The following is an 18,417-nucleotide window of genomic DNA, read 5'->3' on the forward strand; positions in this document are numbered from 1 at the left end:
CATATCGTCAATAGAAAAATAATTGTTATGGCAAACAAACCAGTATAATAAGTCAATATAGGTGGCTCTCAGCTTACAATCACAACTGTGACAAGAAATTATATTACTAAGCAGGGTAGTTGTTACGTGAATCTCGCCTGATTCTACAACCTTTTTTGCCACAGTCATTAAGTGAAACACTGCTGTTGTTAAGCAAATCTTCCCCAATCAACTTTACTTATCAGAAGCCCACTGGGAAGGCCGCAAACAGTCATCACCATCACAGATAGTTCTTGACTTACCACCATTCATTTAGTGACTGTTTGAGGTTACGGTGGCACTGAAAAAAGGGGCTGAAGACCATTTTTCACACTTATGACCATTGCAACATCCCCATGGTCACATGATCAAAATTCAGACACTTGGGCAACTGACTTATATTTATGACGGTTTCAGTATTCCGGGGTCACATGATCCCCTTTTGCGTCTTTCTGACAAGCAAAGTCAATGGGGAAGCCATTGATTCACTTGAGGTTGGTAAAATGAAGACCCAGATTGTTGGGGGCAAGAGGCTGACTCTGTAAACCGCTTAGAGAGAGCTGGAAAGCAGTATATAAGTCTAAACGCTATTGCTATTGCCCTGTTTTACAACCTTTCCTGCTAAAGTTGTTAAATGAATCATTGCAGTTAAGTTAGTAACACGGTTGTTAAGCGTCAACTGTCCAGTTGGCGAATCCAGAAAAAAGAAACTCCTGGGACATTATTTTACCAAGAGTACAAACTTTACTGAATAGATCCACAGTGGCACAAGAAGAAGCGAAACCAGCTCTCGATTTCTCTGTGCAAAAGCAAGTCATAGTTCATCATTTCCACTCTTCCCCATGGCCCATCCACAGTCCATTACATCCTCCAATCCTGTTTGTCCATTTTGTTTTGGGAACCAGCTGATCACACTGGGGCATCTGCTCTGGGTGTCCTTGAGGGAGGGGAGTAATGTCTTACAGGAATTACTAACGATGATTGGATGCCATTCCCCCACCCTTGAATTCCAATCCATCCCACCCACCCCTTATTCTTTGTCAAGCTGCCAGCTAAACAGAATATAGGTAAAAGTTCGAGTCAGTCTTGACATGCTAACCCCACCCCTGAAAAAGGGTAGACCTGAAACAACAATAAACATACATACACATCAGTGGTGGGATTCAACATTTTTTTACTACAGGTTCTCTGTTCTCCTACGCAGGGCAACCAAAGGAAACCCAGCCGATCAGCGGTGGGTCTGCATTAAATCTTGCCCTGATTCTCTTCAAGGATCTAAAAAAGGAACGTCTAGATGAGAATAACAGAGTTGGAAGGGACCTTGGAGGTCTTCTAGTCCAACCCCCTGCTTAGGCAGGAAACCCTACACCACTTCAGACAAATGGTTATCCAATATCTTTTTAAAAACTTCCAGTGTTGGAGCATTCTGGAAGATTCTCTCTCGAAGCAGTTTTAAAAAGACAAGAGGAGATCGAGAAGTTGGAAGGTAGCAAGAATTTTCTACACCCTGGGAAGCCAGGCACTCCAAAATACAAGCTAGCTTCTAAACAGTGGCTTATTGCCTTGAATTGCTGTTACTAGGCAGTATTTTCAGAGGCGTTAGAAGGTCTCAATCTGGCAAAAGAATAGTTATCCCAAAAACCTTGGAAGGAGGGGATCAGCTGGTTTGGAGATAATATATATAAGGGCAGAGAAAAGTCCGTGCCATCTCCCATAGATGCTCCTGAGCTGTTAATGGTGAGGAAGAGAGCAGATGAGCAGCCTGTTTGTCCTTACTCTGAACTCCAGCAGGGCTTACTCACAAGTAAGTGAATCATCACATTGCATCTCCTCAAAGGAATATCTTTGGGTTGTGCTAATGTCAAGTCCTTCTTTTCAACTTCCCTTTTTGGGTTTGCTTTTAGTTTTGGTATTGGAATAACTTGTTCTTCTTCAGAGAAATTGACTAAAGAAACTTTAAGGGTTCCTTTTTTTTTCTTTTTTTTCTTTTGAGAATTACACATTTCTTTCCTGGTGTGTGTGTGTGTGTGTGTGTGTGAATTTTTCAAGTGTTCCCTTTGCAGGATTATTCTCTGAATTTCTTCTGAGTAGTGGGAATGACTTGTGGTGGGTAGACGTTGTAAGGATTTCTGAAAGAGAAACCTCTTTTAAATCACTTTTTTAAAACTTTGATGTTAGTGCCCTTCACTAGAGTTCAAGGAAACAACCTCTGTCATTTGAGTTACAGCAATTCTCAAAATTAGACGCTTTGCTCTCCCACTCACCATTTCTGGTTCTCTGTTCTTCAAAATGTTGAGATTAATTGTTTTAAACAGGTGTCTGAACGGCAGATTTTAAATCATATTTCACCCAGATGACGCAATGGGAAAATCCTTGCTTGTTTTGAACCAGTCGGGTGCATTTAAAGGCAAAAGAGTTTTATTAGAGCTATAATCACCTCTCTTCATTCAACGAAAATATTTTGAAGATGAAACAATTGATTGAAAATACTTTTATCTACTGCTAGATAGAATAATTAATGCATTTTAAATTAAGACTGGGGAAGGATTTTTTTCCAGGTTTAAGTAATTGTAGACCGCACGTGTTGAAAATTCTGATCTTCTGAGTTTTAAAATATCTCAATGGCTGTCATTAGAGCAATATATTTCTTTATATTTTTTGAGAGGGTTATTTGTTGCTTTTAATCGTGTATGCCTCTCTGAATCACATATTGAGTGGGCAGCTAAATAAGTTGAATTAATACCAAATAATTAATAAACTAACTGCTGGCTTGAAAATGTCTGTGGCATAGAAGGTATTTTAAGATGAGATATATTGACAATTCAGACAACAGTCAGTTTGTCTTCTGTGCTATTTGTTAATGTGGCTTGCCCTAATGGAATACAAGGAGCCACAAACTAATTTAGTAAAACTAGCCATGAAGTTAGTTTATCATTCATTGTGTTGTATGAACCAGGAACGCTGGATTAATTGCACAGCCCATGCAATGTCCAAATGCAAGATGGGGATCATTGTGTAATCCACAGTTCAGTCAATTGGAATAAACATGTGTAAATACAATTGGCTGTGTCTCTAGGATGCCATAAAACACAAACTACCTGGTAATCTTAATCAGTTCTAGCTTACAAACCCATCAGTGTGGTTAAATTGATCGTTTGTGGCTCCATATGCTCTGAGAATACAGAAAATTAATTTTGTAACCTGTAGTTAATTCATCTACCCAAAATGTGCTGCACTAAATATAGTCACTAAACCCAGAAGAGAATTTCCCCCCAACTCTCTTCATGATGGCTGCATTTGAGTGGCATTTTGAACTGCAAACCAGCTAACCATTATTGTAGCTTAGCTTGCCATGTGAATGTCAATAGGGTAGGCTGATTATGGTTTAGTGTGTCTCAAGAATGCAGGAAACTCATGAATAAGCCAAGTTCTCTTAACCATGGATATGTGTTTTTGAAAGAGAGCCAATGAATATCACGGTGGCCAGATTTGAAGGAAGAGGGTGGGATTGTAGTTCTTGGAAGTGTGAATGAATTGAGAACATCCCTAGATCCTCCTTAGTGAGGGAAGCTCTCAGCTGCACAACTATTCAAGATGAAGGACCTCCAACCTCTACCCTGCCCACAGCAGAGTCTTCTGCTCAAAGGAGTCAAAAACGTTAAGATGGCAGCCATTCAAAGCCTACCCTTTTAAAGTCATTTGCACTCAGCACCTTAAAAAGAGGGAGGGGCTAAAGTCACATGACTATGGCCACCAGCTCAATTTTTTTTAACCCTCCCCCCTACCTCTGGCTCACTACCTGCAGTTCAAGGTGGGTGCACCTTGGACATAGATCGATCCATCTATATTGGGAAGCAAAGTCAGGCTGTGAGAAGAAAACTATGAAGGTAAGGCAGGTCGAAGCTGCAACAAGATACAAGGGTGAGTATAAGAGATCAGTGAACAAGTCTTTGGGCACTCTGTTCATTCTTAATTCCATCCCTTTTCAATTGCAGATACTTCCTCTGCATTTTTTTAAAATGTTAAATATATTTTTAAATATTTTCTTAACATATCCACCAATGTGGGTAAAATTGCAAATGAAAAACAAAAAATTGATTGTGAATCAGGTTGCTTTGCATCCAGTCAGGGTGATATGTGGAATCCTTCAGAGATTATGGGGCACTATTCAAATATTGAGATTGCAGAAATGGTGAGACTTTGTCTGAATCTGGAAGCTCAGCATGGTTGGTTGGACCTGATTAGATAGAAGGCCATCAAAAATAGAATAGAAGAACAGAGTTGGAAGGGACCCTGGAGGTCTTCTAGTCCAACCCCCTGCTTAGCCAGGAAACCCTACACCACTTCAGACAAATGGTTATCCAATCTCTTCTTAAAAACCTCCAGTGTTAGAAGATCAAGGAAGCTGAAAGAGGGCTAGAAGATTCTGATGGCAATTTTTTTCTATACTGTTATTAAAGCTTCATCAAAGAGCCCAGGAATTCATTTCAGTTTGAAAGAGCCTTGACCTTGATCATCAATACCTTCTTCTTCTTCTTCTTCTTCTTTCAGGATATGATGATGATGTTCTGGCTTATCGTTCCAATTCTCTTATTCCCTGCAATTGAGAGCAATAACTGTAAGTTTTTGGTTTCCTGCTTGGAAAAGGCTGGGTAAAGGGGAGGGTGGGTGAACCTCCAGCTGCCTCTTAAGTCTACCACCTTGGGTGTCTGTCCTTTGAGCTACTCCAGAGAAGAAGCAGGAGCAGGAATATTAGCTCTGTCCTTACTGTGGAGCTACGTCAACAGAATATTGCAATTAACAAAAATTTTGCAGCCTGAGAAACTGGGGGTGGGGTGGGTTTCTTCTCAGCATCTTCTTGCCCCACCCACCATCCAGGTGTGGGCTGTGCCATCTCTTATCTGATCATTCTCTTAGCAACGTGTCTTCTCCAAGGTTTTCCTCACACATCATTAAATACAGAGGTGCATAACTTGGTTCACCAGAAGGACATATGAGAGAACAATCTCAGACAAATTGCTGCTCGGTTGCACATCTAAATTGCTAAATCTGTTAATGTCATTGTTCATCAGAGATTAAATGCATGCAATACAAGAATCCTCCACTTAAGACCACAACTGAGTCCAAGATTTCTGTTGCTAAATGAGACATTTGGTAAGTGAGGTTTGCCCCATGTTAAGACCTTTTGTGCCAGAGTTGTTAAATGAATCACTTCAGTTTTTAAGCTAGTCACGTGGTTGTTAAATTGGATGTGATGGCTCAGTGGCTAAGGACGCTGAGCTTGTCGATCAGAAAGGTTGGCAGGTCGGCAGTTCGAATCCCTAGCGCCACATCACGGAGTAAGCTGCCGTTATTTGTCCCAGCTTCTGCTAACTGAGCAGTTCGAAAGCATGTAAAAAATGCAAGTAGGAAAATAGGGACCCCTTTGGTGGGAAAATAACAGTGTTCTGTGTGCCTTCGGCATTTACCCATGCCAGCCACGTGACCACGGAGACGTCTTTGGACAGCGCTGGCTCTTCGGCTTTGTAACGAAGGTGAGCACCGCCCCCAGAGCTGGAAATGACTAGCATGGATATGCGAGGGGAACCATTCCCTTTATGGTTGTTAAGTGAATCTTGCTTCCCCATTGATTTGGCTTGTCAGAAGGTCACAAAGGGTCACATGACCCCGGGATACCGCAACTGCCATAAATATAAATTTCTAAATTTTGATCATGTGACCATAGGGATGCTGCAATGTGTCCGCATTGGAAGCCATACTGGCACCAGACGCTTCCACGCTACCACATTCTTGAGCCTGGGAAAAAAGGAGGGGAGAATTTCTTGGAATGTATGTGGTTAGACATAATAGCATTCTTCTTCTAAGTCAAGGTCATGTCATTTCTGCACCTGGGTGAGAGGACGTCTCAAGCTGGGACGGATGGTGATCGGGGCATGTGATGCAATGATGGGTGCAGGGGATGGATTTGTAGTTTTTACTTGCTGCAAGGAAACCCGGAACTTTCAGATTCGGGATTCCCCAGATGTGCCAGTTTATTATCCAAATAAAACAGAACTTTTGAGAGGATGTCTGTCTTGGAATTATGTGTTGGACTGGAAGTTTTCTGGAACGCTGACACAATGGTCATAAGTCACTTTTTTCAGTGCTGTTGTAATTTCAAAAAGTCACTAAATGAACTGTTGTAACTTGAGGACTACCTGTAGTAGTCAGTTTCACAGATCCTGCTAGCTTGGAATGAGATGTCTGTTTTCTGTTACAAATCTAAACTTTGTCAGGGACTTTAGCAACTAGGTGTGATAATCCATCACCCAGGGATCTCTCTGGGATTCCTCTAGATTCAGTTCCAGAATGTTCCAGCCAGGAAGGGCATTGCAAAGGAACATCTAAGGAGATTCTCAGGGTTGTCCCAATTATGCTTTTTTTTCTCTCTCAAAAGGCAATTGGACTTTCTGGTTTTTCTTTGAAGACGTTTCACTTCTCGTCCTAGAAGCTTCTTTCAGCTCTGACTGAAGAATTCCATTCCTCACCATCCAGTCAGAGCTGAAGAAGCTTCTTGGGTGAGAAGAGAAATGTCTTCAAAGAAAAACAAAAACAAGAAAGTCCAGTTGCCTCTTGAAAAAGAGCTCCTTTGGGATTGTAAAAGGAATGGGACATACTGTAACATTTGGGCTGGATGGAGTCACCGAAGCAGTCGGTGTGAGCTTAAACGGACTCCGGAGGATGGTAGAGGACAGGAAGGCCTGAAGGAACGTGGTCCACGGGGTCACAATGGGTCAGGCATGACTTCGCAACTAACAACAGCAACATAAAATTTGGAGACTCCCTCTTGTAAGCTGTCCTGAGTCTTCATGGAATAGAAGATGATATTGAAGCGAAATAATTAATCAAATCATCAGTGTCATTTATAAGAACCTTGGGGGCACCAGAGACCAGTTTTGTGGAGAGAGGGGTTTTCCGTGGACCGGAGAGGGCGTGGTTTTATGTGCTGCCTGCATCCAGTGCATGGAGCTTCGCTTGTTTGCACGGCCCAGTTTCTGGCATGCCGTGTCCCAGTGCTGGTCCACAAACCAGGGTTGGGAACCCCTGGTTTATAAGTGTGAGGCTTGTAGGCATGAGGTGCAAAATATGAAGGACCACTAGATGGCAACAAAGCAACACAGAAAAGAGTAACTCTGCTGCCATCTAGTGTTTGGAGTTGTGCAGCTGAACCTGGTGCCTCCAAATGCACAGGAATTATGCGTACCTAGTACAGAATTGAGGTGTGCATGATGGGGAGGATTTTTTATAAGAGTTCCAAGAATTATTCTACCTGTCCTAAAGTGAAACTGAGCCAACAATAAGTAACAGTATAGAGAACTGATACGTTGGGGTGGAAAGGTGAAAGCAGGGTTTTCTCTGCAGGTGATCTGATGGATCTCTTCTGTTCTAGATCACCTGATGGAGCTCCATAAACCCAGTGGAGAGGACACGGTGAGACTTCGCAGGACTTTGGGACCCTGCCTTCCAAACCCCTGTTTTCACCAGGGAGTGTGTAGGGTTGTAGACAACAATCCAAACTGCACCTGTAAGACTGGCTTTACAGGACGATTCTGTAAAGGTAAGACATATCTGCACTTGGGTGCAAAGGCCTACAGACTTCTCATGTTCAGAAGGAATGTTATTAACTTAGAAGCTTTTGGGATTTCTTTTTTCTGTTTCCTACGAAACAATTACCGGCTGGCCCAATTGGGGTGGTCTTGGGGGGGGGGCGGGTGGCATGTGTGAGGGGGCCGTGGCGTGACGGGCCCGCCCAGGAAGGGGGGGGGGGGGGGGGGGGGGGGGGGGGGGGGGGGGGGGGGGGGGGGGGGGGGGGGGGGGGGGGGGGGGGGGGGGGGGGGGGGGGGGGGGGGGGGGGGGGGGGGGGGGGGGGGGGGGGGGGGGGGGGGGGGGGGGGGGGGGGGGGGGGGGGGGGGGGGGGGGGGGGGGGGGGGGGGGGGGGGGGGGGGGGGGGCGGGGGGGGGGGGGGGGGGGGGGGGGGGGGGGGGGGGGGGGGGGGGGGGGGGGGGGGGGGGGGGGGGGGGGGGGGGGGGGGGGGGGGGGGGGGGGGGGGGGGGGGGGGGGGGGGGGGGTGGGGGTGGGGGGGGGACCCCCCCCCCGCCGGGGGGGGGGGGGGGGGGGGGGGGGGGGGGGGGGGGGGGGGGGGGGGGGGGGGGGGGGGGGGGGGGGGGGGGGGGGGGGGGGGGGGGGGGGGGGGGGTTGGGGGGGTAATGGATCTGGAGGAGGCCAGATAAATTAAAAGGCCTGGAGACTAAAACATATGAAGAATGGCTGCAGGATCAAGGTTCGGCTAGTCTAAAAAAAAGTATTAGGGATGACATGATAGGAGTATTCCAATATTTGAGGGGCTGCCACAAAGAGGAGGGAGTCAAGCTATTCTCCAAAGCACCTGAAGGCAGGACAAGAAGCAATGGGTGGAAACTAATCAAGGAGAGAAGCAACCTGGAATTGAGGAGAAACTTCCTAACAGTGAGGACAATTAACCAGTGGAACAACTTGCCACCAGAAATTGTGGGTGATCCATCACTGGAGGCTTTTAAGAAGAGACTGGACAGTCACTTGTCTCAAATGGTGTAGGGTCTCCTGCTTGTTCAGAGGGCTGGACTAGAAGACCTCCAAGGCCCCTTCCAACTCTATTGTTATTCTGTTAAGATATGGAGGTGAAACTCCAGTGTGAGGAGGAGTATATGAAGATGCTGGTGAGGAAGGAAGTGTTTGAGACCTTGAAAGTCCCCCTGAGATCGGTCCATCTGAGGAATAGTTCCTGCGCTGTTTCTGAGCAAGATGAGGAGGGAGAAAGCTTCTTTGGAGCCAAGTTGACAGGCGAAAACCACACGGCCTGTGGGTCAGTGATCAAGGTAAGGGGATGATACAGTAGGTAGTTCTCAACTTATGACCGCAATTGAGCCCAAACTTTTCCTTGCTAAACAAGACACTGGTTGAACTCGTTTTTGCCCCAGGAGGAGGCATGGGAGTTAGGGTCAGCATCAGGGCAACCTGGGAGCTCCGAGGGGGAAGAGGGAATGGAGCTGGCAGAGAGAGAGAGAGAGAGAGAGAGAGGGAGGGGGAGAGGGAGAGGGAGAGGGAGAGCCTGGGCCGTCCATCAGCCCTCAGATGGAGAGTCAACAGCCCCCAGGTCTGGAGGTGGCTGATGAGGAAGAGGAGGAACAGCTGGGTCCAGTGCCTGTAGATGTGCAGAAGGCAGAGGAGAGGAGAGCAGTGGAAATCTATGGGCCGGTCCTTGGGACAGAAGAGCCACCACTGCTAGCAAAGCCCCACCCTAGTTCTGGGGATAAAAGGCAAGGGGTGGAGATGAATAGATGCAACTGAAAACTATTCATCTCCCAGCCGGCCGGACTTGTTAGCTTGCGTTGAAAGAGAAACTTTTTGCCGGGGCTGCCAGCACTTCTAATAAAGGAATTATTCCTTCAACTACAGAGGGTTTGTCATGTTTGTCGAGCTGGGCCAGAATGCTGGAATTGTTGAAAATAACTGCTCCCGAATTGTGGGAAGGTTGCAATGATCATAACTGTGAGGACTAATCATACGTCTCTTTGCATTGCTCATAGGAGCTCATCCAAGTTTAGAAATGGCCACGTCTGGTGTTGCATTACTAAAGTCTCTCTTCACCCACAGTTCTGATCTTGGCCCCTAATCTAGTTTCTGGTCCCTTTTGCAGGTCAACAGTTCTCACGTGTCTTATGCCAACGTGATCGAGTCGGACCGTGAGGATAATGGTGTGATCACCAGGAGCAATGCGATTCTCATACATTTCTCCTGCATCTACACCTACAAGCGCGTTGTCAGCTTGCAATACTCACTCAAGGCTATGGACACGTACGTTGTGACTTGGGTTACTGTACGCATTAGCTACTTCTCCGTTGTCCTGAGTTAGGATTGCTGTGATAGTTTTAGGCCGTTCTGTAAGCTGGGGAGCTGCATCTCAACAGACGAAGCAGTGGGCGTTGGCATCCGTCCTACGTTATTTTGAGATAACCACGGTCAAAAGTGGTGCAGGGCATGACCATGATCTACAGCCTGACAATAGATGCCATGTTAGATCCCATCTCCAACAGGTTCAGCTAAGGACCCCTACCTAAAACTCCAAGATACTGAATAGTCTGGCTTGGCATAAGACAATTGCCAGTAGGTTTATTATTATTTTGAAAGCAATAGATTCCACATCTCCAAGGGCTAGGAAGTTGCAAGCCACAGGTAGGTAAGCAATCTTCCAACACCTGAAGACCACCTTTGGCACAGAGGTGGTATCCAGCAGGTTCTGACCATTTCTGGAGAACCAGTAGCAGAAATTCTGCCTCTGACTGGCCCCACCCCCACCTATTCTCTGCCTCCTAAGTCCCAGCTGATCGGCTGGGTCCTCTTTGGTTGCCCTGCACAGGAGGACAGAGCTGGAAAGCAGGCTAGTGGGGTGGGGAGGGAATGGGGATTTTTCAGTATATCCTTCCCTGCCATGCCCACCAAGCCACTCCCACAGGACTGATAGTAAAAAAATATTGAATTCCACCACTGCTTTGGCGTGGATTTTTTGCCTGCTCAGCCAACAATGTTTGCAGGGTGAATAACTTTTTTGAAACCTACAGAAGCATTTACTAACTTGGTGCCCAACCTCAGGAAATAATAAGAATTATGCTGGGCTGTAACTCCTCTCTCTTCCCAGCTAGGATGTTTATTGCTTAAGTTGGTGAAGGATGTTGGATAAGTTTGTCACCCTGACTGTAGTTCTAATCCAAAGTTTCTTTGACTGCCTTAGATAGGGACACTGCATGCTGGCTGGGGAATGCTGGAAGTTGAAGTCTACATATCTTACAGTGGCCAAGACTGAGAAACACGCTGTACTGGACACAGAATATATTATTGTGTATCACCTTTCTTTATTCGTGAGTTTCCCCTAGAGAGCAAGCCACCTGAACTGTTTCAGAAGGGTGAACAACTGGTGGGAATTCTTTTTTAGAGTTGCTCTTTTGGGTTGCAAACCTCCAAACGTCCCTACCTGATGGGCTTACTATTGGACACTGTATATATGAATGGTAAAATAAAAAACAGGTAAGGGCACCTAGTAACTGAACAAGGAAGCAGGCATTCGTTTCCTGGTTTTTTTTTTTTTTACTAAAATTGGGACAACCTGAGATGCTTCAATGTTTTGATCCATGATTGAATGTAGCCAGCATCAAACAGGTCTAAAATATGAGACAGAATCTTGGTGGAGTACTTCTCTACGGTTGAACAGGAAGCAAAATTACTTGTCATATAGAATCATAAAACAGAATAACAGAGTTGGAAGGGACCTTGTAGGTCATCTAGTCAAACCCTCTGCTCAAACAGGAGACCTGATACCATTTCTGACAAGTGGCTGCCCAGCCTCTTCTCGAAAGCCTCCAATGATGAAGTTCTGAAGGCAACTTCTGTTCCATTGGTTGATTGTTCTCACTGTCAGGAAATTTCTCCTTATTTCTTGGTTGAATCTCTCCTTAATCAGTTTCCATTCATTATTATTCCTTGTCTGGCCTTCGGGTACCTTGGAAAATATTTTGACCCCCTCCTCTCTGTGACATCCCCTCAAATATTGGAAGACTGCTTTCACGTCTCCCCTGGTCCTTGTCTGGTCCTTGTCTTAGTCTGGTGAAGAGCACCAGACTAGCCAGGCCCAGTTCTTGCAATTGTTCCTTATATTTTTTAGCCTCCAGCCCTCTAATAGTCTTTGCACTCTTTCTAGAGTCTGAACATATTTTTATAGTGTGATGAACAAAACTGGATGCATTATTCTAGGTGTGGTCTTGCTAAGGCTTACTTTCGCTTTTTTCTTCTTTAAGACAACAAGCATTCATATTGTAAAACTGCCTTAAATTTTCTCAGAGAGCCAATTAATACGTGTTCCATTATCAAGCAGTTAAATTCAATAATGAGGTCCAAAGAGTGGCATAAGGATCATTTAGGACCTGATCTAGTATAGGCTGGGAGGTGAGTAGCAGGTGGAGTGGTAGGATAAAGATGAGAATTATGCAGCATCATTCATTTGCTTGCTTGTTTGCTTGATTAATTGCTTGATTACATGCTCTCAAGGCCATAACTATGCGTTGTTTTTTATGTCCCATGTACATATTTTATTGACACCCTGTCCCAGATACCTTCTAGCATAAAAAATGTGAGCTCCTTTTACCAGGTATAGTAAAAGGTATAGTTTGATATTACCTACATGTCAGCAATATGGTTTATATAGTGTAATTTATGTTTTCAGTCTTCCTGGTGTGTGTCATTAGTTCATGTTAATTGCTTTACTTTTTTAGACAAGTATTTAGAAACAATTGAAGTTTGGAGGGAATTAGGGGGCCTTCCAGAGAACTTACGTTAGGAGGTGGAATAGAAAAAAATAATAGATAGTAGTGAGAAGTTGAATAATGAAATCTTTCTCTTGAGTTTTAGCAACGTATTCCTGCTGTCATGAAATTGACCAATCTGTCATTGAAAGAGAAGTCAAAAAATAGTTGGGCTGCAAACTGAAAAGGCACCGATGACTTCACAATGGATAATCTAGTAGGAGAACAATAGCTTAGCACAAGAGGTCTCCAAATTTGGCAACTTTAAGACTTGTGGACTTCAACTCCCAGAATTCCTCACCAGCATGGCTGTAGCAAATCGTTCCCTCTTCACAAAGCTACACCTCTCAGACAGACAGATTGATGGGCGATCTCCCTCTTTCCTAGGTTTGTGCAATTTTCAGTCAAAGAAGGGGACTTCACCGTCACCATGGGCCTCTACGAGAGTAACAGCTTCAAGAAGCCTTACAGCCAGCAGCCGCTGTCGCTTCTCATGTCGGACACCCTCTACGTCCTCCTGCAGATAGAAGGGCAAGACCAGGTGAAGTACTTCTTCCTAAGTGTGGAGGATTGCTGGGGCACCCCAACGAGTGACCCCGACGACAGGACAAAGCACCACCTCATCATGAAGGGGTAAGAGGCGAGGCTGGGCTTCTCCCTAGGAGACTGGTGGGAAGAACCAGGGTGATGGGGAGAGGGGACAATCGTTTGGGGTCATTTTGACACCAGAGATCTCTTTGGATGGATGGATGGATGGATGGATGGATGGAGAGGTAGTCCTTGAACCATTCATTTAGTGACCATTTGAATTTACAATGGCTCAGAAGAAAGTGACATGACCGTTTTTCACACTTAAGATTGTTGCAGCATCTGTGATCCGTCACACGATTAGAATTTGGATGCTTGGCAAGTATTTATTTATTTATGAAATTTATTTGCTGCCCATCTCGTTTCCAATGAATCTGGGATCAAATCAAAATCAAAATCAGATACGGCATAGTCATACTCCACTGAGGATCAAGGATGCAGCCATAGAGTTGACCAACAGCATTAAGTATCTGGGGGTGCAGATAACGGACCATCTGAATTGGTCTCTCCACACGTCATCCTTAGAGAAGCGTGCAAACCAGCATCTGCATTTCCTGTGTCAGATGAGGAGAGTACATCTTTCTCCTTCTGTCCTGCCACTTTTTACAGGGGCACGATTGAAAGCGTTTTAACCAATTGCATCACTGTTTGGTTTGGTGGCAACAGTTCCTCCAATAGAAAGCCCATACAGAGAGTAGTGAGGACAGTGGAGAAGAGTATAGGAAACTCACTTCCTGTTACTAAGGTTGCTGCTTATAAGTGCTATGTGCTCAGAGCTCAAAGCATTGTTAGAGACCCCAAACACCCACTTCATGGTCTGCTTTTGTTGCTCCCCTCTGGAAGGAGGTTTCAAAGTATTTCTAGCAGGACTGTAACAGCTTCGTTCCCTACGATATCCGTCTGGTAAACTCGCAAGATTTGGCTTTTTCTCCACATACATGTATACATCCGAACTAGACTGTGTTGTTTCTCTGTTTCATATATGTGGACATATGCATAATTTTGTATTTATTTATCTATTGATTGATTGATTGTCATGTTTATGTAGTGTGTATTGGAGTTGGGTGATCCTTTGAGAGCTGTGTGCAAATTTCATTTTAATGTATGCCAATTAGTGTATATTAAAAGTGACCATAAAGTTATTCTAAGGCTAAGAGTTAATCTTGGAGTTAATCTATGCTTTGACTGCTGGTGGGAAGGCAGTTTAAGGAAGTCTTGGTCTCTTCCAGGTGTCCACATGACAAGACACTGGAGTTGCTCAACATCATCGGAACCAGCACGGTGGCAAAATTTAGCTTTCAGATGTTCCAGTTCAAGAACTTGTCCGAGGTCTTCCTGCACTGCCAAGTCCGTCTGTGCATTCCAGCTAACCAGGAGCCATGTGTCAAGGTGACCCCACATCTCTATCTGTGGACTATTTGGGTTACAGGGGAGTCAAACAATCTCATGGCAAAACCAGTTTTATCTGGAGCCGGTGGTTTATAACTATTCCTGTCTAGTAGGCAAGGATAGCCCCTTGCTGTCTACTCATAAAATATTTCTCTGGTCTTTTTAGAGTTGCCAACAGAAAGGGAAGGGGAAGCAGTGCAGCAGCTTGCAAAACTGAAACTGTATTCCATAAATGTTTTCAAAGATAGTAACTAGGTGACTGAAATTTCTGCCGCGCAAAATTCTAACTGGAGAGCATAATTGATGACTCTGGGCTATGGATGTGTCCCATTGGAGAGTATGAATTACAATACACTCAGGGATGGGGTGGCGGGGGGAACCAGGGTCAAGGGTGACAATGAATTATGTGCCTCAGAGTCGGCTACATCCAGGCAGTGCTGACATGTTAACTCCTAAATAAATCATTTTGAAATTTTGGAAGTTGGGCTCAAGACTCATAATTTAAATGGGGGGAACTGCCAGAATCCTGACAACAGCTTTGTTCTAATCCAACAAGGCCATTTTTAGAACACGGATTACAGTACCTCTCACCTTGCTGGCTAGGGACGATGGGATTGTATTATGTTGGGTTTGCAAAGCAAGCTTCATTATTGGTCATGAGCTCAGTTATTTGTAGGGGCTTCTGTTGTGCACAAACTTACCTCCTTCTTTTTGTTGGGTGACAGCAATGTCCCATCAAGCAGAGGAACAAGAGGCATCTGGAGGATGACTACATGAAGGTGGTCTCCTACGGACCCATTGTGTTTGCAGCTCCCTCACACTTGGAAACCCGGAACGCCAATGGCCAGCCGTCCTTCTCAGGTATGGCCCCGTCTTTGGTTTGAGCGCCCCAGGAGGAGGGGGCAGTTGTGATTCCAGTTGAGCTTTTGGACACTCAATGCCCTGAGGTGGCCACTTGTTTGCAGCCCCCTGGGGTTAGAGAGAAGGAGTAGCATATCTGCTGCCTTCCTCTTTGAAAGTGTTTTTATTTTTAATGCCCCCTGAATTATCCCACCCAAAATATAAACTGAAAAAAATATCAGCATCCTCACCCATATCTCCAGTGGATCTGAAAAATCAATTTTTAAAAAAGGAGCATAGGATTGTTTTCATAAATTATCTAGGCCATTCTTTGGAAACAACATTTTCATTTCTAAACAGACTGATGTAAGGTGTTGTCCTCCCACCTGTCTTCTTCCTTCTCTTTCTCCTTTCCATTCCCTTCCCTTCCCCTGTGCATCCATCCCTGTCCCTCCCTCCCTCTCTCTCTTCTCTATTATCTGTTCATCTATCTATATCTATCATCTATCTATATCATCTATCTATCTCTATCTATCATCTATATCTCTGTCTGTCTGTCTATCTATATCTATCATCTCATCTATATCTATCATTTATCTATATATCTCTCTCTCATCTGTCTATCTATCTATCTATCTATATCTCTGTCTATCTGTCTATCTATATCTATCATCTCATCTATATCTATCATTTATCTATATATCTCTCTCTCTCATCTGTCTGTCTATCTATCATCTATCTATCTATCTATCTATCTATCTATCTATCTATCTATCTATCTATCTATCTATCTATCTATCTATCTTTCTATATCTATCTATCTATCTCTACTCATCTATCTATCATCATCGATCTATCTATCTTCTATCTATCTATCTATCTATCTATCTATCTATCTATCTATCTATCTATCTATCTATCTATCTATCCTCCATTGTTTCTTTTCATTTCCCTTCCTTCCTTCCTTCTCCCCTTTCCCTCTCTTTTCCTCCTCTCTGTCTTTCTCTCATTCTCCCTGTCTTCTCTCCCCTTCCCCGCTCCCTCCCCCTCCCTTTTCATTCCAGGATCGCAGGTGTGGGTTCCTTGTGTGATGGCCGCAATAGTCTTCATTGCAATCTCCATCTTCATAGCTGTTGTGAAAGTCATGAAGAAGTGAGCAACTTCCGCAAGAGCAGACCTCCAAATAAATCTTATAATTGCAGTTCACGCCAGGGCCAGTTTGCAATTTTCTCCCGTGAAAGAAGTTTCCAACAACAGCCATGCTGAAAAAACTTTGGAGCATTTTCCTACTAGTTCTCCTTCAAATGAATGAAATTGATTTCTAAGCTTCCTTTTAAGGGATAGGAGAATTTTGGACAACTCCTCAGAGGTCAAAGGTAGAGATCTTGCCCTCCTTGAATGGCCACGTTGCTCAGGGAAGGGCACAAACATCTTGTCGTCTCACTAGTGATCTGCAGGCCCTCTGGCTTCCAATAGATCCTCCTGAGAGATCCGGGCTTTTCCCGAATGGGAAGTATGAGCAGCCAGGGAAGCTGCAGGGCCAGTGAAAAGACACCGATCAGAAAGCAGCAACCTCGGCCATCTCCCCTTTTCCACCTTTCAGTTAAAAAGCAAGTTCAAGTGCATCACGGAGAAATTTGAAAGAAATTCTCAAGTCATTTGAGAATAAAGGAAGAAAAAACAGAGGGGGGGAAAAAGGCTCTGAAGAAATTCAAAATTTGACGCAAGCAAAATTCAGTATAGCGTTATCTCTGATGCACAAGCTTGCTTTGGGAGACCAGTAAAGCCACAATACAGCGGCAGTTATCAGTGTGTTCCAGCTTCTGCTGTTGCTGGCCTATTTTTTTTTTCCTTTTCTTTTCTTTGTCTTCTTTTCTTATTTTTTTTTCTTTCTTTTTTAACCCATGTTTTGGGGATAGTGAAAGAGATGTTTTGCAGGAAGCACAGAGTTCCTGATGTTATCTTGATTTAGAAAAATGCCTCTTGGCCACCTGTTAGACCTCAAAGCTATTGAAATGTGCTCGAATAGAAAACAGCTAGGGAAGCTGGGGGGGAAAGGGGAGAATTATTATTACTTTATGAAGAAAAGCGTGTTAATCCTGCTTCCCATTTTCATGGCCAACCCTTTGGTTCAAGGCCCACAGTCACACTCTCAAAATGTGGAAGCTGCTTCTCCCCCCCCAAAATAGCTTATCCTGTTGAAGCTTTCATCCCTTCGAGTTTGCAAAAGGAATCAACTGAAGCTTCATTCAGAAGTTGGAAGCTGACCTCATAGTCCAGTTTCTACCTACGATGTGCAATGTGCAAAATTTGAAATAGTTGCCTGTAAAAAAAAAAATTAAACATTTAACCTTGATTGTTAGTGTGCTGATATACACAGTAAGAATTCTAATTTAACCTTATGAAAACAGGCCTTCTCTTCCTCTTAACACAGGGTTTCTCAACTTTGGCAATTTTAAGATGGATGGACTTCAATCCTCAGAATTCCCCTACCAGAATGCATGCTGGGGAATTATGAGTGTTGAAGTCTACCCACCTTAAAGTTGAATTCTGGGAGCTGAAGTCCGCATAACATCCACATATCCTGAAATTGCCAAGGTTGTGAAACACTGCTCCAAAATAACTTTTTGCTAGGATTCTTATTAATGATGTTGGAATTTTTTTGTTGTTGTTGTTAGCTGCTGTGGTTGGGTGTGTCCCAGCAGTGTGCAAGGATATAAATAAATAAATACAATTTGGGTCAACCCACCAGTTCTCATTTACCTCAATTCAGTTGCTTAACCACATCCTATTCGTCTGCACTTCCTTGACTTCCCTTCCCTTTCTCTATTATCTCCTCTCTTCGGGGTTGAATCATAAAATTGTAGATTTGGAAGGAACCTTCAGGTGAGGGTTAAGGTTTTAATCCAACCTCCAGTGCAAGGCAGGACACCTTATGCCAGACAAATGACTGTCCAGTTTCTTCTTGGAAACCCTCCGGTGATGGAGGACCCAAACTTCTGGAGGCAAAGCTGATTAATTGTTCTCACTGCCAATAAATTTCTCCTTAGTTCTAGGTTGAATCTCTCTTTAATGATCCTCTACCTGTTTCTTCTTGTCCTGGTCTCAAGTACTTTGGATAATAAATTGACCCCTTCTTCCCTGTGGTAGTCCTTCAAGTACTGGGAGATGAGCGCTGCGAGATGAGTGGCATATAAACTTGATAAATAAT

At 44.3% G+C, this 18,417-nt stretch overlaps 1 protein-coding gene across 1 annotated transcript; it reads left to right on the forward strand.

Annotated features, from left to right (window-relative positions):
• Nucleotides 1-5,753: 5,753 nt before the first annotated feature.
• On the forward strand, nucleotides 5,754-15,281 carry LOC113420317 (uromodulin-like). The gene is made up of 7 exons (XM_026680168.2): nucleotides 5,754-5,847; nucleotides 7,448-7,615; nucleotides 8,707-8,912; nucleotides 9,734-9,891; nucleotides 12,777-13,022; nucleotides 14,207-14,366; nucleotides 15,092-15,281. Exons 1-7 carry the CDS (start codon nucleotides 5,754-5,756, stop codon nucleotides 15,248-15,250), a joined length of 1,191 nt encoding a protein of 396 aa, XP_026535953.2. The 3' UTR covers nucleotides 15,251-15,281.
• The last annotated feature ends 3,136 nt before the right edge of the window (nucleotides 15,282-18,417 follow it).

This window comes from Notechis scutatus, chromosome 9 (assembly GCF_049901735.1).
Source record: "Notechis scutatus isolate UNSWTSFEM ecotype Mainland chromosome 9, rNotScu1.2, whole genome shotgun sequence".
NCBI lineage: Eukaryota > Metazoa > Chordata > Lepidosauria > Squamata > Elapidae > Notechis > Notechis scutatus.

Bases quoted from the DNA above. Each gene is read 5' to 3' on its own strand.
- LOC113420317 (XM_026680168.2), top strand. From the start codon at position 5,754: ATGTGTCCGCATTGGAAGCCATACTGGCACCAGACGCTTCCACGCTAC. The intron at 7,616-8,706 runs GTAAGACATATC...TATTCTGTTAAG, and splicing joins TACAGGACGATTCTGTAAAG to ATATGGAGGTGAAACTCCAG. The intron at 14,367-15,091 runs GTGACCCCACAT...GTTGGGTGACAG, and splicing joins ACCAGGAGCCATGTGTCAAG to CAATGTCCCATCAAGCAGAG.